At 44.9% G+C, this 23,615-nt stretch overlaps 1 protein-coding gene across 1 annotated transcript in view; it reads left to right on the plus strand.

Moving 5' to 3' along the window:
* Positions 1 to 23,615, plus strand: part of LOC126184353 (uncharacterized) — a 496,186-nt gene that overhangs the window by 255,681 nt on the left and 216,890 nt on the right. The window contains exons 9-10 of the mRNA XM_049926732.1: positions 16,660 to 16,797; positions 18,075 to 18,185. Coding sequence (XP_049782689.1) covers positions 16,660 to 16,797; positions 18,075 to 18,185 — 249 coding nt within the window. The remainder of the gene's footprint in view (positions 1 to 16,659; positions 16,798 to 18,074; positions 18,186 to 23,615) is intronic.

A 23,615-nucleotide genomic window follows, 5' to 3' on the forward strand; every position in this document is an offset into this window, starting at 1 on the left:
TCAAGGAGTACGTGTCAGGTGATAAACTGCGTTAAATCAAGTCTATCCTGTTTTTTGTTTCTACAGTTTTAAAACTGGAGCAACCACAGCTAAAATAGTTATACATTATTGCTTGACAGTTCATACAGGGAATAGATTTTCTAAAAATACTGGTGTTAAAACTATTAATATAAAACTGAATCAAATGTCCAATGGTCCGCTGAAGCTGTATTTGTTCAGGTCACTTATAAACCAATATAACCAATTTCGCAATTTTTAAGTTGTATCTTCTGGTGCAAATATAAATGTTATGTCATAAGTTACAAAAAATGTGTGTGAAATCTTATGGGACTTAACTGCTAAGGTCATCAGTCCCTAAGCTTACACACTACTTAACCTAAATTATCCTAAGGACAAACACACACGCCCATGCCCGAGGGAGGACTCGAACCTCCGCCGGGGCCATCCGCACAGTCCATGGCTGCAGCGCCTTAGACCATAAGTTACAGAATGCCACAAAGTAACAACTGGCGTGGCTAGGTGAGGTTTCAGCCCTCCTCAGTTGTTAAAAAGACCATCATCAATTATGAAACTCACGTCTGCTTTAAGTCGCGAACTCTACACTTTCCGACCAAAGTATGCTCTTGCCGGCCTATGCCAAGCTATTCAGGGAAGTGCTGGGCCCTGTAGTAGCAAAAGCCGACACACTCATGTGTATTAACAACTGCATTTAAAAAAAATCTGTTCACTGTATGAATTGTCGAGAAATCATGTACAACTATTTCAGCTGTGGTTGCACGAGTTTTAAAATTATCTGTAACGACTTGTCAAGTATAGATAGAAGAGAATATCATGATTAGTGGACCATATTTTTCCAAATTACATTGTCAATTGATTGAATAAGCGTGCTCATATGTTAGCAAGTTAAGCCATGACTTTTTGTTTACGTGCGCAAATCCACCAATTGTACACTCCTGGAAATTGAAATAAGAACACCGTGAATTCATTGTCCCAGGAAGGGGAAACTTCATTGACACATTCCTGGGGTCAGATACATCACATGATCACACTGACAGAACCACAGGCACATAGACACAGGCAACAGAGCATGCACAATGTCGGCACTAGTACAGTGTATATCCACCTTTCGCAGCAATGCAGGCTGCTATTCTCCCATGGAGACGATCGTAGAGATGCTGGATGTAGTCCTGTGGAACGGCTTGCCATGCCATTTCCACCTGGCGCCTCAGTTGGACCAGCGTTCGTGCTGGACGTGCAGACCGCGTGAGACGACGCTTCATCCAGTCCCAAACATGCTCAATGGGGGACAGATCCGGAGATCTTGCTGGCCAGGGTAGTTGACTTACACCTTCTAGAGCACGTTGGGTGGCACGGGATACATGCGGACGTGCATTGTCCTGTTGGAACAGCAAGTTCCCTTGCCGGTCTAGGAATGGTAGAACGATGGGTTCGATGACGGTTTGATTGTACCGTGCACTATTCAGTGTCCCCTCGACGATCACCAGTGGTGTACGGCCAGTGTAGGAGATCGCTCCCCACACCATGATGCCGGGTGTTGGCCCTGTGTGCCTCGGTTGTATGCAGTCCTGATTGTGGCGCTCACCTGCACGGCGCCAAACACGCATACGACCATCATTGGCACCAAGGCAGAAGCGACTCTCATCGCTGAAGACGACACGTCTCCATTCGTCCCTCCATTCATGCCTGTCGCGACACCACTGGAGGCGTGCTGCACGATGTTGGGGCGTGAGCGGAAGACGGCCTAACGGTGTGCGGGACCGTAGCCCAGCTTCATGGAGACGGTTGCGAATGGTCCTCGCCGATACCCCAGGAGCAACAGTGTCCCTAATTTGCTGGGAAGTGGCGGTGCGGTCCCCTACGGCACTGCGTAGGATCCTACGGTCTTGGCGTGCATCCGTGCGTCGCTGCGGTCCGGTCCCAGGTCGACGGGCACGTGCACCTTCCGCCGACCACTGGCGACAACATCGATGTACTGTGGAGACCTCACGCCCCACGTGTTGAGCAATTCGGCGGTACGTCCACCCGGCCTCCCGCATGCCCACTATACGCCCTCGCTCAAAGTCCGTCAACTGCACATACGGTTCACGTCCACGCTGTCGCGGCATGCTACCAGTGTTAAAGACTGCGATGGAGCTCCGTATGCCACGGCAAACTGGCTGACACTGACGGCGGCGGTGCACAAATGCTGCGCAGCTAGCGCCATTCGACGTCCAACACCGCGGTTCCTGGTGTGTCCGCTGTGCCGTGCGTGTGATCGTTGCTTGTACAGCCCTCTCGCAGTGTCCGGAGCAAGTATGGTGGGTCTGACACATCGGTGTCAATGTGTTCTTTTTTCCATTTCCAGGAGTGTATATGAACAAAGATAGAACTAATAAGGCGCTGTATATGGCAAAGTTGAAGCTCGCAAGTATGAGTAGCATGAAGAACTTTCATGCAACACGGAAAGATGAGAATGAGTGTGTCAATAGATTAAGTAATAGCCTGTCTTCGGTTCGAAATTACAAAAGTTAAGTTATCGAAGTAGCGAACCTCACCCTTCTAGCACTCCTCAAAGCGCGTTTCAATTGCAGCCCCCCCCCCCCCCCCCCAGCCCCGGGCCGCGGGTTTGCAACCTAACTGACGTTAGGTTCAACAACAGTGAAACACGGCTACTTGAGATGGGCTCATCACTAAATACTACGAAGCCGCTATCCCAAAAACAAATTGATTATTTCATTGCACTTTCTTTAACCGCCAGGGATGGCGGTCTATTTTGAACTGCCCAAAGAAATGAACAGCCATCGAAATTAATAAGGTAATCCCGTGACACATTCAGCATCAAGGGGTTGATCTACAAGAGTATTTGGAGTTAACCTCGGAAAACGCAGCTCTTCGCACCATTAACAGGAAAACCTAGATGACCATAGAGCAATCATAGTAAAGGCAGCTATGGGTAAAACGAGTATTGTTGTGAAGGAGGATGAATACGTACCCAAAGTACAGGATTCCTTCGAAGAAAACAATTTTTCTCGCAGTAGATTTGATCCTACTCCAATGTTTTTGGCCCAGTTGAAGAAACACCAAAAAAACCACTTCATCTTTTACCACCCCTTTTCAAAAGAGTTCTCGCATACCCATGAATCCACAAGCACCCAGGCGAAGAGCAGTTATCAGATTGGTCTTCCGGCGCGTCTGACCGTTAACTTCAGAAATGGTATTGGCTACCAGCCATGAAAGTTATGAGCCAACTACACACATCAAAAAACGTTTTCCATCAACCCAGTTCCCAGAACTCCTAAAGATAGGCGTTGACTGTGGATATTGTACCACAGGTACAGTCCCTCTGACTGTTCAGAGATGTCACTAAATCCGCCCAAAGATGTAAACAACAATGCATCAGCAGCGCCTATTAGACGGAGCAGGTCCGACAGACGATCAGTTTCAGTCATTCCACCAGGAAGGAGGTACACGGCTTGTGTTGCCTGTAGTTCCACCATGCCTAGAAGGTCAATACCGCGGTTAGATCGCTTCCGCATTGTTATTTTGTGCCACGAAGGGAAGTGTTGCGTCTCGGAGTGAACCAAAGCGATGTTATTAAGATATGGGAGATACAGAGAGACAGGAACCTTCGATGACATGTCTCGCTCAGGCCGCCCAATGGCTACTACTGCAGTGGATGACCGCTACCTATGGATTATGGCTCGGAGGCACCCTGACAGCAACGCCACCGTGTTGAATAATGTGTTTCGTGCAGCCACAGAACGTCGTCTTACGACTCAAACTGTGCGCAATAGGCTGCATGATGCACAATTTCGCTCCCGACGTCCATGGCGAGGTCCATCTTTGCAACCACGACACCCTGCAGCGTGGTACTGATGGGCCTAACAACATGCCGACTGGACCGCTTAGGATTGGCATCACGTTCTCTTCACCGATGATTGTCGCATATGCTTTCAACACAATCGTTGGCAACGTGTTTGGAGACAACCAGGTCAGGCTGAACGCCTTAGACACACTGTCCTGCGAGTGCAGCAAAGTGGAGGTTCCCTGCTGTTTTGGGGTGGCATTATGAGGGGCCGACGTACGCCGCTGGTGGTAATGGTATGCACCCTAACGGCTGTACGATACGTGAATGCCATCCTCCGACCGATAGTGCAACCATATCGGCTCCATATTTGCGAGGCATTCGTCCTAATGGACAGCAATTCGTGCCCCCATCGTGCACATCTTGTGAATGATTTCCTTCAGGATAACGACATCGCTCGACTAGAGTGGCCAGCATGTTCTCCAAACATGAACCCTATCGAACATGCCTGGGACAGATTGAAAAGGGCTTTTTATGGACGACGTGATCCACCAACCACTCTCAGGGATCTACGCCGAATCGCCGTGGAGGAGTGGGACAATCCAGACCAACTGTGCCTTGATGCACCCATCTAGTTTTTTGTTACGCAACCGTCCACATCCAATTTCCATTCTAAATGACTTTTACATTCCCATTGATGCCAACATAGCATCTTTAGATATTAAATATATATATACCTACGTACCTACGGACCACGTCCGGAATATTATTGCTGAAAATCTTCGAACCCATAGATGTCTACCCGAGGAAATTAATGAAATGCTGAAGTCGTTAGGAATTATTCTTCATTATAATTACTTCAAATTTGGTGACTCTTGTCATTCAAAAACAGGGACTAGCAATGTGTTGTCCTTTGTCTTACCGCCTGGCAAACAGTATTCAGTCTCATGGTAATGTACATGTGCGTCAGTGAAAAAGACCAATAAAAAGGTGTTAGCATGTGGACGTAATGTGCTGTTCCAGTCTCTTCTGTACCTAAGGTCCATCACCGTTCCCTTTGGATCCCTACGTAATTCGGTGCTCTCCGATACACACGATCGAACAGTGGAGGAGTGGTACTCAGCGTCAACTTTAGGTTACAATATCTCCGGATGTAATTAACATTTTACAATGCAACAAACGGCACTGATTACGTATTTGTTTATATGTTCAGATGTGCTAACGAAACTAACGGGATTCCACTTAAAAAACGTAGGTTTGTATTAAAAAACATACTTCCGTGCATTTTTTTATGGTTTGTATTAACCAGTTACACTAGCCCCTCTCCTCACGTTCGGTCTGTGGAATCGATTCGTCGAAATATATCCAGCGGTAATCCCCTGATAATATATGTATAAAGTCCATAAGACAGTCCCCTGATAATACTCTCAATAATGAAACGGAGTTAAGGCACCGAGCTTCACTGACAAATTTTGACTACTTAAATTTCTGAAGTTAGGCGTATCACAATCTAATTAGTTGGTCAGCTTATTACAGCTTTTTTACATTAAATTGATGACTACTTCCACTGCTGGTCCACCTAAAGGTCATCTGCTCTATTTAATGTCTACACTGTTTTAATAATTCAGAAATAAGTATTTCATCTTAGCAACATTATTGTATTTAGTAATATTCAGGTTCACTTTTATGTAATACACAGAGCCGGGTCTAATAGCGGGTGACCGTAAGTCCTCAGCAAAGCACTAGCGTCGAGCTTTCTTATTCTCCGTGTTACTCGTGTTAGTTCAATTTCCGTCACCGTCTCAGCATCCGCATCGACAATATACGGGACGCTCGTAGCTTATGTTGTCAGCTGGTATGTTGATGGAAAATACATATGACCGAGTCGGCTTTTGTCACTACAGGGCGCAGTACATCCCGGAATACCATCTACCAGGGGCATTTTGTTGCCTGAAATAGGCCGACAAGACCATATTTTAATCGGAATCTGCAGTTCGCGCCTTAACACAGACATGACTTTCATAATTGAAAATGGACTTTTTATCAATTGACGATGATTTTTTATCAAGTGAGGATGGCTGAAACCTCACCTAGCCACGCCAGTTGTTACCCTGCAGCATTCTGTAACCTATGAGATAACATTTAAGTTGCATCTTCTGATGCAAATGTAAAAGTTGCGAAACCGGTTGTGTGGGTTTGTAAGTGAGATGAATAAATGCAGCTATAATGGACCACTGGACATTTCATTCCGTGTAATTTTATATTTTAACACCTTTATTTTAAAAAACTGTTAATTGTATGAATTGTCAACCAATAATGTATAACTGTTTTCGCTTTAGATGCCCCAGTTTTAAAATTCTCTGATATTACACACGAACACGCGTACTCTAACAAAACTCTGTCACAGAAAGCCCGAAGTTATGAACGCATCGCTCATTCCTGTTGAATTCAAAAACTTTTCTGTGCTGCCCCCTTCTAACAAGAGACACATATCTCATGTTGCCCTATTTTACCTCAAATTCGTTGTCCATAAACTTTCAGACACGTATGCAAGGTGTCACAGTAGCTAGGGCACTAGACTCTCGTTTATGAAGTGCTGTGTTCACATTCTCTTCTAGCCTTCCAGATTTTGCTTCCCCATGATCTCACTGGATTGATTCAGCGGGTTTCCCGAAAAGCTGCTTTGAAAGTGAAGTGACCGGTTTTCTTCTTCCTCCTTGTCTCTAAAGGCTTCATCGTCGACAGGACGTTAAGCCACAAGCTTCTTTTGTTTTGCTTTCGTCTTGTCTTGGCATGCATAGTGCATTTCTCGTAAGCACAACGTAATGGAGGTTATACAAACAGCAACATTTCCGTTACTGCTCTCTCGAGTGGGACAGGAAATAGAAAAATTAGTAATGGTATGTAGCTGTCCCCGCCATGTACTGTAAACGTTGCTAGTGAAGTCTTAATTTTGATATCAAACAGGATTGCACATCAAAGTACGATGACAAGTATTAGACAGATACAAGTCACTCTGAACTCTGCGCTCGCTACAGTGGAGAATTGCGCATTTTAACGACACACCGCGGATTACCGCAGCGCCACTCTCGTGTGAGGCCACCTCCGGTACTGCATCACAGGATAGGCCGTCCGAACTCGCTTGACAGCGAACCTAATCAATCATGGCAATTTTTTCCCGCTAAATAAGTTCTGAGACAGCTCATTTCCATAAATCGATCGCAGTAACGCCAAAACAGAAGAAACGGTATGCCTGTGCTCGCGAGGGTCCCCAACGTATCAGGCGATCCTGTGCCACAATTTCGCTCTCGAGGGCACACGTTTCATCCACCCACGCTTCCACATTTCTCTGCATTCCCTCTCATCCATCTCGCACACCATTATTCTCTAGCTCGCTCTTCACTCCTGGGCCAACCCTTTTCTACACGCAGCAGCATACGAGAGGTAGTCCCGAACTGCACCAAATTTTGGTATAAACTCTATGTCACTACATTTGTCTCAGTCTTCCTTTCTCATCTATGTATGGCCGGAATGCATTTAAATTCGTTCACACTTTATTTATCAGAGTTGTAAATGACTTTGCTTAAGGTTATGAAATAAATCGTTCAGATATCGAATTTAAGAAGGACCGTAAAAGGCATATTTCTTTTTTTATTTCCCAGACGATAATCATTACCATCATTTATTCATAATTCCCCTTTTCTTCAAATGTGCAGGTAACCTGTAATCAGTTGTAGCACAGATTAATATTCTGGGCGTATTATTTTCTTCCCAAAACTTTATAATATCGCTATTGCTTCGTCATCTACGTAGTACGTGAAGTGATTGAGACATTTGGAGGCAACTCCTAGCCAACTATGCTGCACACGTCCGTTGTTCGCCCCGTCACCCTACCTACCGTCTCCTTTTCGCTAATGCGGCAGTCCATATCCCACACCGGCGGCCGCGATCAGGCTATACAATTGGGATCCGTGTTTGGTCACTCCTTAGTGAACTCGAGTCTTTGCCTCTTCCGTCTGCTTTCCAGGTCCACCCACATACACCACCTTGGTGTATTCGTCGGCCGCAGCTTCGGCTGGAGCTCTCACGATGGCAAAAATATTCAGTTCCTCCTGTAGTCTTGCGCCGCCAATTTCTTGCTCTCCTAGGCGCATTCCGTGACTCGGAGGTTATCTATATCGATGGCTCGATGGTTGATGGCCATGTGGGGTACGCTTATGCTCATGCGGACTATGTAGACCAGCGCTCCTTGCCGGAGGGCTGCAGTGTTTACACCGCAGAGCTAACAGCCATTTTTCGTGCCCTTAAGCGTATTCGTACCAGCACTGGAGAGTCCTTCGTCATTTGCAGTGACTCTCTCAGTAGTCTACAGGCTCTTGACCAGTGCTACCCACGCCATCCCATTGTTGTTGCCATCCAGAAGTCCGTTCACGCTCTTGAACAGCGTGGACATTCGGTGGTGTTCATATGGACCCCGGGACATGTTGGGATAGCGGGAAACGAACTCGCCGACAAGTTAGCCAAAGAGGCTACCCGCCAACTGACGTTGGAGATCGGCCTCCCGGCAACTGATCTCCGATCGGTGTTGCGCCGTCGGGTCTTTGGGATGTGGGGAGACGAATGGCGCACTCTGTCTGCACCCAACAAGCTGCGGCTAGTAAAGGAGACCACGACTGTGTGGGGTTCCTTCATGCGGGCCTTTCGCAGGGATTCTGTTGTTCTCTGTAGGCTCCGCATTGGTCACTCTTGGCTGACGCATGGTCATCTGCTGCGTCGAGTGGACCCCCCTCATTGTCGCTGTGGTGCAAACATGACGGTGGCCCATATGTTGTTGGAATGTCCTATTTTAACCATCCTCAGGCGAACTTTTAATCTCCTGGGTGATTTATCATCTCTTTTAGGTGACAATGTCTCTATGGCAGATCGGGTTTTAAGTTTTATTCGCGCAAGCGGCTCTTATAGGTCCATCTAATTTTATTGCGTCACCCTCTTTTGTGCTGTATCTTTTACTTAGCTTTGTGTTGTAATTCGACTCCACCCTAATCTTTTAGGCTGGAGGTTTTAACGCGTTGCAGAGTGGCTGGTTCATTCTTTTATTTTCGTGATCAGCTAGACACGGTCCTCTGCCGTACAGTTTTTATTCTTTCTGCCTTTCTTCTCTATGTTGTTTTTGTTGCTGTGCTCCATTTTCCATGTTGCCTTACCATTGACCTTGTGGCTTTTCTTCCCCCGGAATTTTTATTTTGGTGCTTAGCCTGACTGGTGGATGGTTTCAATATCCCCTGTGTGTTTATGAAACAAGGGACCGATGACCTTTGCAGTTTGGTCCCTTTAATCTTTAAACCAACAAACCAACCAACCAACATTTGGAGGCCCAACGAACGAAAATTAGGTGTATGGAAGGCGTACTGTTGGATAACCGTAACCGAGAACCAAATTTACGTTACATAGTACACTAAGGTGTGAAGTCGTGCAATGGCGATCTCCACATATACACATGGTGGCAGTGTACCACATACGGGTATAAAAGGACAGTGCATTGGCGAAGCTGTCATTTGTACTCAGATGATTCATGTGAAAAGCTTTCCGACGTGATTAGGGCCGCACGACGAGATTTAACAGACTTTGAACGCGGAATGGTAGTTGGAGCTAGACGCGTGGGACATTCCATTGCGGAAATCGTTAGGAAATTCAGTATTCCGCGAACCACAGTGTCAAGAGTGTGCCGAGAATGCCGAATTTCAGGCGTTACCTCTCACCACGGACAACGCAGTGGCCGACGGCCTTCACTTAACCTACGAGAGCAGTGGCGTTTGCGTAGAGTTGTCAGTGCTAACAGACATGCAACACTCCGTGAATTAACAGCATAAATCGCAGTAGGAAGTACGACGAACAGGTTAGGACAGTGCGGTGAAATTTGGCGTTAACGGGCTATGGTAGCAGACAACAGACACGAGTACCTTTTAATAACAGTACAACTTCGCTTGTAGCGGCTGTCTTGGGTTCGTGACCATATCGGTTGGACCTAGACGACTGGGAAACCGTGGCCTGGTCAGATAAGTCCCGATCTCAGCTGGTAAGAGCTGGTAGGCTTCGAATGAGGCTCAGACCCCACGAAGCCATCTACCCAAAATGTCAAAAAGGCACTGTGCAAGCTGGTGGTGGCTTCATAATGGTGTGGGTTGTGTTTCCAAGGGATGGACTGGGTCCTATGGCCCAACTACATTGATCATTGACTGAAAATGGTTATGTGCGGCTACCTGAAGACCATTTGCAACCATGCATGTACTTCATGTTCCCAAACAAGGATGGAATTTTTATGGATGACAGTGAGCCCTGTCACAAGGACACAGTTGTGAGGCGTTTCACTCTCAAAGGAGCATCACCAGACATCTGGAGAATAACAAGTATCCTCAGTACAAATTTGTGAGCCAGGACTCAGCTATAAAGCTACATTGTTGGTTAAATAAAACAACGGGGAAACCATGACCTGAGTTGTGAAAAGAGCACAACTAAAGACAAACTCACCAGGTAAAAAACAAAACAAACAAAAAAAACGAAGGCTACTGGCAAGAGTACAGAACGCCCGCAATCAACAAGAATAAAAATGTCATGTCGTCCAGTAAAACGTACAGGACACGTCCACATACGGAAATAAATAAGAATATGTTTCAAGACGAAGAGCGGTAAGCGGAACAAACATAAAAAAACACATAAATGAAGTTGGAGATAAAGGAACTAATATTGTGGGTTAAGAGACCTTGGCTCAGAGAGTATGTGAGTAATATAAAAAATAAAATCGTACAAAAGTCACACGTTACCTCTTAACAAAACTCAGGGCATGTTTACAACGTCGTTGAGCACGCCTGTGCTCTTAACATAGACTCTTTTAGAAATTTCAAATTCTTCGCGGATATTAATCTTCTTCCCATTTTTACAACATGCAAAATATCGAAATCATTTATGGATGGTGCACGATGTCGAGAAGTTTTCAGATGATGCGCGAAGGAGAATATTTTTCAAGTTATCCTTTTTTTGTCAAAATATGCTCATTAAAAATGGCGATAAGCGACCTCCCCGTTTGGCTGATACATTGTGCGTCACAATGGAGACATTTAATTTTATATACTCCCGATCTCGAGAAGGTAAAAGACTTAAGTTTCTCATTGTGAGAAAGGGGGAACTGTGTTCCAACATTTCTAGAGAACACAATTTGTACCTTTGTATTACTAAACAGTTTGACGAAGTCATAACAAAAGGGGCCCAAAAAGGGACTAGCTAAACGCATATAATTGTCAACCGTTTGTGGTTGGGAATTCGCGGCCTTAAGCTCCACTCCTTCCTGGTATTCGTTGTATAAACGATGGACCAATGACGCACTAAAACCATTCTCGTGTGCTATATACGAAAGGTTGCTAACTTCTTTTTCAATAGATTCCAAGGAAAGGGGAACTTCAAACATTCGAGCAATCGCCGACCTAAAAAAGCTTAACTTATATTGCCTTGGGTGGGCTGGTGTAGCGTGAATCACTGAAGAGCCAGTGGAAGGTTTCCTACAAAAAATCGAAACACATCATATTATTAACCAACTGAAGGGATAAATCTAAGTAATTTAGCACACCCTGCTGATCCATGTCTTCGTAGGCAACACGGAGTTTCTTCTGAAAGCTATTACAATCGAGTAAAGGGGTGTAAGTATCAACTCCTTGGCCTTTAAAAACTATCAATGTGTCATCGGCATACCTTCTATGAAAAAGGATCTGGGAGTTCGAACCAGATACACGAGAAAAATACCCGTTTTCTGGATTGCTTACAAATAGTACATCGGCGAGACAGCTTGAGAGACATCTCCGCATAGCTAGGCCATCGGTTTGCTTATAAATATTATTATCAAAAGAAAAATAGTTATGTGAGCTAAGTGACTCCAGAAGGTATGTCGTCCACTTCCTCAATGATGACAGGCGGATTATTATTCATCAGGGAAAATGGTACAGGCTGTGTTTACATGGAGCGGACAGTGTCCTCCGGTCATGCTAAACCTATTATTGACTGAAAATGGTTACATTCGGCTACTTAGAAACCATCTGCACCTACTCAACGATGGAACTGTTAAAGATATCAGTGCACCATGTTCGGGCCACAACTGTTCTCGAATGGCTTGAAGAACATTCTGGACAATTCGAGCGAATGGTATGGCCACCCAGATCGCTCGACATGAATCCCACTGAATATTTATGGTACAATCGAGGGATCAGTTCGTGAACAAAATCCTACACCGGCAACACTTTCGTTATTATGGATGGCTATAGACAGTATGCCTCAGTATTTCTGCAGGGGACTTCCAACGAGTTGTTGAGTCCATGCCACGTCGAGTTGCTGTACTGCGCCGGACAGAAGGAGGTATGCCACGACATATGTCACCTCAGTGTATGTTCATGTCAAAATAATTTTAACTTCTATTATTAATATTTAACTGCCATAGATTTCATAAGGTCTATGATGACACACCGTTCAATTAATACCACTTAATTATACCGAAAATAATTTCATGTTTCTGTCAGTACGTACTGTATACACTAACATACAGGCTGCATGTTACACTTCGTAGTATCCAATACATTTTTAGGGTTCAATAAATTGCTGAGCTCATTACTGAATCCACTGAAACGCTAAAGCTCATCATTCCTTCATGGGTCTTCCAATGTTCCTTCTATTGTCTATTAACGTGTACCTTCTAGCAAATATTTGACTGCTGACCTGTAATTTTCAAACATTTTCAAACATTTTGTATAGGAACATTCATAGTTGATAAGAGCGTAATATTTTCGGAGGCTCAGCTGAAATACCATATGAATTTGTAGTAGGATATTCTCTTAAGAGACTTCATATAATAACTCTATACTAATATCTTCGTGTGACTGATGTACCAATAAAGCAGAGACCGATATTTTAAAAGTGGCTTGGAAAGCTGAGAATTCTGTTGAAGTTCGATGACAATGCAATCTTCTCAAGTGTGCGATAAAAAATTTTTCGAAGTCGTGATTGTTTGGAAACTCATGGACCATGTGTGGCTCCCACAAAGTATGTTGGGAATACTCCGATTTATCAACTACTAGCTAAGTACCCGGCGTTGTCTGTGTATGTATCTATTCCTATCTTCTGTTAATTCATCTCTTCCCCTCCCTAACCCTCTCTTTGCCCATCTCCACCACCCCTTCTTTCCTACTCCTCCACCGTCACTCCGTCAATTTGCTCCTCCCCCATCTCCCTGTCCATCACTTTCTTCCCCTCTCTAAGTCTTCCTCCTCTCCTTCCCCCCCACCCCCACTATAGGTTCACCTACTCACCGCTTCTAAGTCAATTTCCACCTCCTCCCTCTCACTTTCCACTTCTCCTCTCCACTCTCTCTGTCCATCTCCTCCTTCCTCCTCTCTACGTCCATCTCAATCTATTCCCATTGTCTGTCCATTTTCTCCTCCTCCTCTGTCTGTCCACCTGTTCCTCCCACCTACTTGTGTCCATTTGCTCTTTCCCCCCCTCTTTATCCATCTTTTCCTCCCAACTTCTCTCTCCATCACCAAGCTATCACCCCATCCCCAATAGACTGGTGGCCCTTACCTCCCACAGTATTTCTTTCCTGATAGTAAGTAATATTTGTACCAAGTTTGGCTGAAATCGATCCATGGGTTTAGGGGAATTTATTTTATCTACAACATTGCTCGCATATGCGAATGTTACGTATATTTGAAATATTTCACACATTTTTTTTACACATATTCCAGCTGTATCTCCACCTAATTTCGTCATTCAGTTTCCCTTTCACGGACGTCCTATCTCCTGAACTATGTGGCCTACAATGATATAATTTTGTAGGTAAATTCGGCGAAATATGAGGATACTGTATACGAAATATGTTGCGAGTAGAGTTAGCAGCAAAGCAGCAATAAATTTAAACTTCATGCAAATGCGGCAGTCGTCACGAACCTCAGTGTTTATGAGGTCATACTTTCTGAAATATCTGATATAATTTTGCAGGTGTGTTCAATTTTATTTGTCACTACTGTCTGCAGAATGATGCACAAATACAGAGAGTAGTAAGGAAGCAATAAATTAAAACGTCATCACTAATGCAACAGTTTTACTGCAAGAACAGCGAAAATGTAGTAAGCTATAAACTTTTTTTCTTTCATGATTTTGTGGGAATTTTCTGCGAGATAGTTTCGTAAAGGTCTGATATTACGTCAAAAGTTCGTTGCAAGTCAGTAAGTGCTCTCATTCTTAAATACTATATGAATAAAACCTAACAGCGCGACCGATACGGTCGCAGGTTCGAATCCTGCCTCGGGCATGGATGTGTGATGTCCTTAGGTAAGTTAGGTTTAAGTAGTTCTAAGTTCTAGGCGACTGATGACCTCAGAAGTTAAGTCCCATAGTGCTCAGAGCCACTTTGAATAAAACCTGGGTATTCGCGCGTCATGGGCTACACTTGTTTTTCACCCCATCCCACCCCTTTGATAGACAAGTGGTTCTTATACCACAGCGATTCCTTCCAGACATTAAGCGATATTTGTTTCTAGTTTGGTTGAAAGCAGTCAGTGGTTTAAGGGAAGATGTGGAACGTATACATGCATACGTAAGAGGGCGTGCTGAAAAGTAATGGATCCGAATTTTTTATTCTGTTCTCAAAATCGTTTGAGGTATTATATGTCTTACGTATTACTCGGTCGACTTTCCCGCTTCACTAACGCAAGTTTCAAGCCTCTGCCGCTAGAGGGGTCCGAATTGTAACGTGTAACGAGACGGTGTGTAACATAACTATGTTGGTGCGTGAGTGGCCCTCAGAAAACTGAAAGCGCGAATCCGCAGAGATCGTCCGTACATGGAGCACTCTCTCTTTCAGCATGACAATACCATACCACACACGAGCACTGTGACATCTGCAACAACCCGGCGCCTTAGGTTCACTGTCATCGTTCATTTTCCATACATCTATACATCTCTGACTTGGCCACATCCGTTTTTAAACTCTTTCCAAACTTCGCTTTGATAGTGATGAAGGGGTGGCTCCGTCAACAAATTCAAACATTCTACTGTGACGGTAACAACAAAGTGGTCTCTCGTTGGGAGAAACGTATTCGTCTCCACATTTCTATAATATGGGAGGTTTTACACGATATCTACTGAAGTCTATTAAAAAGAAACACAAAAGGCTGGGGTTAGCATTCTTAAATAGCAAGATTCAAATTGTGCTAGCTACGTTATTTGCTTACATCAAACGAAGACGACTAAAACGGGAAATGAAATACTGTGACTGGTTTCGGAACGTATTTTGTCCAAAAGATCACCTTATCAGCAATTAATATTCGGTGTGCATTGTCATGTAGGTGCCTAACTGGACCAAAAAATGTTCAAATGTGTGTGAAATCTTATGGGACTTAACTGCTCAGGTCATGAGCCCCTAAGCTTACACACTACTTAACCTAAATTATCCTAAGAACACACACCCATGCCCGAGGGAGGACTCGAACCTCCGCCGGGATCAGCTGCACAATCCATGACTGCAGCGCCTAAGACCGCTCGGCCATAACTGGTCCATTATTTTTTGAAAATTCAACAAGGCCAATTATATCTGAACTGGGTACGTAGTTTCACCTTATTCAACATTCTTGCAGTGTCCAAGAATTGGCAATTTTACGTCCTATAAAATGACGTATTACCACATTACTGTTCAGACTTACGATGTTACGTAATGACAGTCTTTTCAGGCCGCTGGGTAGAAGTGGTATTATTCCCTCAAGTTCTCTCTGTTAAACGTCATTTGAATACTAGCTATGTGTGACCGAAGGGAAGAGTGAACTTGAGATACACTATTGACAGTAGGAAAGATATTGAAACTGTGTGTACAGCAAATGAAGTGGATATTCGGACAGCATTGATAAAGCAGTAGTTCGTCTGTACGGATGGGTCTGTAGCAGCGTTAACTAAGAGCAACTTTTGTAACTACCGAAGTCAATGATGACTAGTAATCATCTTCATATGAAACTTCCTGCAGGATTAAATCTGTGTACTAGACTAGAGTGGATCTCGAGGCCTTTCCATTTCGCGGCTATATGCTTGGATTGCTCAATCGGTAAACCATTTGCCCGCAAAAAGCAGAAGTCCCGAGATCGAGTCTCAATCGGGTACACGTTTTAACCTGCCAAGTAGTTTTATTCCAGCACGCACTTCGCTGCAAAGTGAAAAATTCATTCCTTCATCTTCTTATCTTATTTAAGATTTATAGAGTTTTTTTATGAAACGGCGCCCTGCGCACACTATCTCCCGTTTGATGATCCAGAGACGTGATCGATTGCCAGGCAGAATCTCCTCTCAATAGCATACTAGTCACAGTTAAAGCCTTAGAAATGTGCTACACGCCCTTCATCTCAGATGGTATCTCACTAAGTCACATGAAAGATTTCTCGATTACCGAGGTATTTCAAAGATTTTGCAGCTGCGGTTCTCGTGAATTCGTTGTTGAACACTCCACAGCAGCCTAGTTCTTCGTAGATACAGACAGACACTATCTCTTAAAAAGCGAGTTTTAGGAACTACAGCTTTACGTGTGTACTTGATTCGAAAATGGAAGTTTTGTGCCTAATGGGCGTCCCGTCCACGACGTACCTGAGCAGAGCCGGAACAAGCAGGGCAACGGTCTTCTATTACTTCATCACATTAACTGTAGTAATTGGGCACAGCAATTTGTCAGCTGTCAGGAACGAGCCTGTAGGTGGAAGCCACTAAACTAGCACATAGATGTGTTACGCTGATTCTCTTCTGTGTTTTCTAGAGCTGTTTCAAATTTCAATTTGCAGGAGAGTTCTGCGAGAAAGAAACTGACGAATGTGTGTCAAATATTTGCTACAATGGAGGAACTTGCCAAGATGATACCAATGACTACCACTGCCTCTGCCCACCTGGTTATTCTGGGAAGAACTGTGAAACTGACATAGGTAAGCACACAATCTATCATATTCATGCTGTAACTATGTAAGGCACGTTAACGTTGTGTCATTTCTGACTTCACATTCTCCAGCAGTCTGTGAGCGCAACTCTTAACACTGGGGATCTCCGAATAGCTACAACGTTTTCTTATTATTCTATTTTTAAGGTTATGTATTTTGTTCTGAAAAGTAAAACACTAACAATCACACATTAGAAACAGGCACTGCCAGACCATGCTGGAATAAGAGAGAACAGAAAAATTCTTTGGTGGGGAAATGATTAAGAGAATGAATAATGCTCGCATATTATTAGTATTACTTCGTTCACGTGAAAGATAATTCTTATAATTATGAAAGATGGGTCAGTATCAAATTATAGGTTGTGTGTAACTCCTAAGAGCTGTTTTTGTTTAAATATAAACTGCTGCCCATCATTTAAACGCTGTACAATACAACAGTTTGGTGTCTTATAGTCTTGGGCAGCTACTGAGATGACTGTCTTCAAGAAGGATGATTAGTAATGGGGGTGGGGGTTGCTTACGTTGTATAAGGTCATCACAAATTCCCTCTCTCCAAGCACGCAACGTTCTCATTTGTACCATTTAAGGGCAACATTTTGCTCGGTGTCTGCTTTTGATAGAAAGTGGTCGTAAGACACGACTATCTGAGAACCCTTCAATGAAATGCAGGGAACTTTGAATGTTTTAATCACACTTAATAACAGCTTTTACGTTGACTGAAAATTTTTTGTGAACGCCATTCTGCATTTCGCCAGATTTTTTGTTCTTTTGATAAATGAATTATGCTTTATGAATCATGTTATTTGTTTACCCTGTAGAATTTATCATAGAGGGAGTTATCTAGTAGTTATCTACCGAATCAGAACTTTTTAGGCAAGTTTCACTGATGCTTAGGAGGACCTGTAATATAAAACTTGGAGCACAATACCAATGCAATTTAATAGCCATAATTTAATCACGGTACTTCAGATGTACATTACTTTCTGTTTGCTTTAGTTTTGTAAGCAACAGTAACTATTAGCTACCGATTAACCAGAAAGGACGAGGATGTTACAGTATTTTCTGCATTGCAGTGAAGGAGATTGTCGAGAGAGATATTAGGATTCAGTTAAACTAAGGACATGAAAACAAAATGTAAAGAAACAATAAAATTATTGATTGACGAGTTTCAAAATAAATTGTTGTTGAAACTCTCGAACTATAAAACACCACTTAAAGATTACCCATTTACTTGCTTCAACTAATGGTGAAAATATCTGTTTTCAGATTTTTGTGCCTCTTCCCCGTGCAAGAATGACGCACGTTGCTTGGACGAGGCTAATGCGTTCAGCTGCATCTGCGAAGAGGGATACCACGGGGATCTATGCCAATTTAAAGGTAATAGGCGAATGTTGCTCGTAAATCTCTCTGTGTTAACACCAGAGACATTTTTTCACTTATGTATGAAGCATGTATGAGGCAACATGAATGTCGCTAGCTAGCCACGCCCAATTTTTAAAATTAAAGTCAATCTCCAGTGTGCATACATGCGGTTGGGAGCAATTTATTCCAGTATCACTTGCCTCTGTCTATCTAATTCATTTTTATACATGCCAAAATCACTACTCGAATTGTTTGCTGACTTTTGTTTTCAGCTATAAACATATGCCGCTACAGAGGCGGGTGTTGGGAGGTATTCAGGTCCAATGTATCATCAAGACACTGCAGTCAGTAGATTCATTCCCACGTTCCTGGCTATTCTACACGTTACTTAGCGTGCTTTGAATGTTTGGTAGTGATTTTATCTTCCGTATTCTCGTAATTATTCCTTCTTCATGACGGAAAAGAAAAGTGGCAAATGTTACAGAAACAAGTTGGAGCTGTAGTGTTCCATGTGTATAAGGTTATTCGTAAGTACCTCCAGGTTTTCAGAAGGTGATTGTGAGAGAACAATATGACATACAGAAAAAGGATGCATGTTAGTGCATAGATCATATCTCCAAGTTTATAACTCATAACAAGAGCTCAATGTGAGCATCTCTTGTGACGCGTCATACTTCAACGCATGCATATTTATTGACGTCGCTGACATAAATTGCCATGGAAAGCGCGACAGCAGCCCACATATATATTCAGCTCATTTGGACACCTATCTGCAGGCGCGCAGTAATTTGATGCGACAACACGCAGTACATGATTTGCTTACACGTTCTGACACGCCCGCGCCTAGTGCAACTATGCTGTGGCACGTAGAACGAATCGAAACTTGGAGAGAGGCTCTATCCAATGATGTTTGTCACTTTTCTGTCTTGTACCCTAGTTTGCAGAACTTCAGGACAAAAGTAACTTTCGCATGATGTGTCACTGGCAAGTAACACAGCTTGATGGATCTTCGGCCAGTCATAGAAACAACCGCTAGGCTACAGTGCAGAATACAAAGTAACTGAAAGAAATATGCAGCGAAATGAACAGAAATGACACTTTTATTCAGTAATTACAGTGAAGACATCCCTACTTCTGACGGTCCCTTGGGCATTAGAAAAGGTCGAACATGGTTCTTAAAAGGCTGTGTGATCACCAATGACGGCAATGCAAGCTATGCAACGTGCTCCCATGCTAACCATAGGGTTGGTTAGGAGTTCTTGTGGTAAGGAATTCCAATCGTCCATAAGCAGGGTTGACAACTACTAGACGGTCGTTGGTTGCTGTGGAAGTGCTGTAGTACATCTCCCAAATGCATAACACACGTCCTCTATAGATTTTAAGTCGGGTGAACGTCCAAGTCAGTCCATTCGCCGAATATCCACTTGTTCCTAGAGTACTCCACCTGCATAGTTCGAAGCCGTCGCCCATTGTCGCCCTTAAGACTGAAGTTAGGACCGAATGGCTCCCCTGAAAAGGCGCACAAGTGGACACAATACAGTGTCACAATGTACCGTGTTCGGAGAGATGGTGGTCATTAAGCCAATGTAACATCAGTCCTCCCCACCTCACAAGCCCTGGATCACCAAAGCGATAATGTTCGACGATGTTCCTCAGTGCATTACGTGTTCTCACATCTCGTCACATGAGGGTACGTCCAGCATTATAACTGAGGGATACCGTTGAGAACGTCCAGTGCTTCCAAAAAAATGTTTAAATGTTAATTATTGCCACATCAACCCTAAATTTCGATTAATGTGGTGGACAATATACACATACACTCAGCGCAAAACTACACTACTGGCCATTAAAATTGCTACACCGCGAAGATGACGTGCTACAGACGCGAAATTTAACCGACAGGAAGAATCTGCTGTGATATGCAAATGATCAGCTTTTTAGGGCATTCACACAAGTTTGGCGCCGGTGGCGACACCAACAACGTGCTGACATGAGGAAAGTTTCCAACCGAGTTCTCATATACAAACAGCAGTTTACCGGCGTTGACTGGTGGAACGTTATTGTGATACCTCGTGTAAGGAGGAGAAATGCGTACCATCACGTTTCCGACTTTGATAAAGGTCGGATTGCAGCCTATCCCGATTGCGGTTTATCGTATCGCGACATTGCTGCTCGCGTTGGTCTAGATCCAATGACTGTTAGAAGAATACGGAATCGGTGGGCTCAGGAGGGTAATACGAAACGCCGTGCTGGATCCCAACGGCCTCGTATTACTAGCAGTCGAGGTGACAGGCATCTTATCTGCATGGATGGAATGGATCGTGCAGCCACGTCTCGATCCCTGAGTCAACAGATGGGGACGTTTGCAAGACAACAACAATGTGCACGAACAGTGACGACGTTTGCACCAGCATGGACTATCAGCTCGGAGACCATGGCTGCGGTTACCCTTGACGCTGCATCACAGACAGGAGCGCCTGCGATGGTGTACTCAACGACGAGCCTGGGTCCACGAATGGCAAAACGTCATTTTTTCAGATGAATCCAGGTTCTGTTTACAGCATCATGATGGTCACATCTGTGTTAGGCGACATCGTGGTGAACGCACATTGGAAGCGTGTATTCGTCATCGCCATAGTGACGTATCACCCAGCGTGATTGTATGGGGTGCCATTGGTTACACGTCTCGGTCACCTCTTGTTCGCATTGACGGCACTTTGAACAGTGGACGTTACATTTCAGATGTGTTACGACCCGTGGCTCTACCCTTCATACGATACCTGCGAAATCCTACATTTCAGCAGGATAATGCACGACCGCATGTTGCAGGCCCTGTACGGGCCTTTCTGGATACAGAAAATGTTCGACTGCTGCCCTGGCCAGCACATTCTACAGATCTCTCACCAATTGAAAACGTCTTGTCAATGGTGGCCAAGCAACTGGCTCATCACAATACGCCAGTCACTACTCTTGATGAACTGTAGTATCGTGTTCAAGCTGCATGGGCAGCTGTACCTGTACACGCCATCCAAGCTCTGTTTGACTCAATGCCCAGACGTATCAAGGCCGTTATTGCGGCCAGAGGTGGTTGTTTTGGGTACTGATTTCTCAGGATTTATGCACCCAAATTGCGTGAAAATTTAATCACATGTCAGTTCTAGTATAATATATTTGTCCAATGAATACCCGTTTATCATCTGCATTTCTTCTTGGTGTAGCAATTATAATGGCCAGTAGTGTAACAAAACCAATACTACACTTAACAGGAAAACCGGAGTTAAATGCTTTGTTATGTAAAAATAGGATCACCTTACAATCATCACATCTACATTTAAACCCGGCACTCCACTTTACGGTGTGTGGCAGAGGGTACTTTGTGCACCACTGTCACTTCCCCTTTTCCTGTTCCAGCCAAGTATGGTTCATGGGAAGAAAGATTGCTGGTAAGCCTACGAATAACTTCGAATCTCTCTGATTTCATTTTCGTGGTCTATCCGCGAGATATACACTCCTGGAAATGGAAAAAAGAACACATTGACACCGGTGTGTCAGACCCACCATACTTGCTCCGGACACTGCGAGAGGGCTGTACAAGCAATGATCACACGCACGGCACAGCGGACACACCAGGAACCGCGGTGTTGGCCGTCGAATGGCGCTAGCTGCGCAGCATTTGTGCACCGCCGCTGTCAGTGTCAGCCAGTTTGCCGTGGCATACGGAGCTCCATCGCAGTCTTTAACACTGGTGCCATGCCGCGACAGCGTGGACGTGAACCGTATGTGCAGTTGACGGACTTTGAGCGAGGGCGTATAGTGGGCATGCGGGAGGCCGGGTGGACGTACCGCCGAATTGCTCAACACGTGGGGCGTGAGGTCTCCACAGTACATCGATGTTGTCGCCAGTGGTCGGCGGAAGGTGCACGTGCCCGTCGACCTGGGACCAGACCGCAGCGACGCACGGATGCACGCCAAGACCGTAGGATCCTACGCAGTGCCGTAGGGGACCGCACCACCACTTCCCAGCAAATTAGGGACACTGTTGCTCCTGGGGTATCGGCGAGGACCATTCGCAACCGTCTCCATGAAGCTGGGCTACGGTCCCGCACACCGTTAGGCCGTCTTCCGCTCACGCCCCAACATCGTGCAGCCCGCCTCCAGTGGTGTCGCGACAGGCGTGAATGGAGGGACGAATGGAGACGTGTCGTCTTCAGCGATGAGAGTCGCTTCTGCCTTGGTGCCAACGATGGTCGTATGCGTGTTTGGCGCCGTGCAGGTGAGCGCCACAATCAGGACTGCATACGACCGAGGCACACAGGGCCAACACCCGGCATCATGGTGTGGGGAGCGATCTCCTACACTGGCCGTACACCACTGGTGATCGTCGAGGGGACACTGAATAGTGCACGGTACATCCAAACCGTCATCGAACCCATCGTTCTACCATTCCTAGACCGGCAAGGGAACTTGCTGTTCCAACAGGACAATGCACGTCCGCATGTATCCCGTGCCACCCAACGTGCTCTAGAAGGTGTAAGTCAACTACCCTGGCCAGCAAGATCTCCGGATCTGTCCCCCATTGAGCATGTTTGGGACTGGATGAAGCGTCGTCTCACGCGGTCTGCACGTCCAGCACGAACGCTGGTCCAACTGAGGCGCCAGGTGGAAATGGCATGGCAAGCCGTTCCACAGGACTACATCCAGCATCTCTACGATCGTCTCCATGGGAGAATAGCAGCCTGCATTGCTGCGAAAGGTGGATATACACTGTACTAGTGCCAACATTGTGCATGCTCTGTTGCCTGTGTCTATGTGCCTGTGGTTCTGTCAGTGTGATCGTGTGATGTATCTGACCCCAGGAATGTGTCAATAAAGTTTCCCCTTCCTGGGACAATGAATTCACGGTGTTCTTATTTCAATTTCCAGGAGTGTATGAAAAGGGATGTTGCCGCCTTATACCTCGGGGCACCTGTGTGTAGTTTGACAGCTGACGGTCGTGTCACTTGGCAGGGGTTGCCGCTAACCTCCTGTGTGGTCTAGTGGAGAGGGAACAGTGTCTGTGTACGTTGTTTGTATTATTTTGCGAGCGGACCTGTGGGCTGCGCCATGCGCTATTTGGACAGTTTACGAGTACTGAGCGTGTCTACACGTAACTGTCCAGCATTATTTAGGAGCAGTCTTCAGGTCTGTACTGAAATTATTTGGGAAAATTAGGAGTTGTTTCTGTGTCTGCAGACTGTGTATTGTGTCCCAAACATAACATGGCGAGTGTTTTGCGTCAGTGTGATAAATATACTCCATCCCTAAATACCATGTTCAAAAGTAAATAGAGAGCACTCCTTCCTTACTCTCCCCTGCAGCCCAGTGCAGTCTGAGTCATTTTCGCGCCATTTTACCCTGCAGACCAGCATCCTGGATTAGGTCACAGAACGGATGACAGTACCCTCT

This window comes from Schistocerca cancellata, chromosome 4 (genome assembly GCF_023864275.1).
Source record: "Schistocerca cancellata isolate TAMUIC-IGC-003103 chromosome 4, iqSchCanc2.1, whole genome shotgun sequence".
Classification (NCBI taxonomy): Eukaryota; Metazoa; Arthropoda; class Insecta; order Orthoptera; family Acrididae; genus Schistocerca; species Schistocerca cancellata.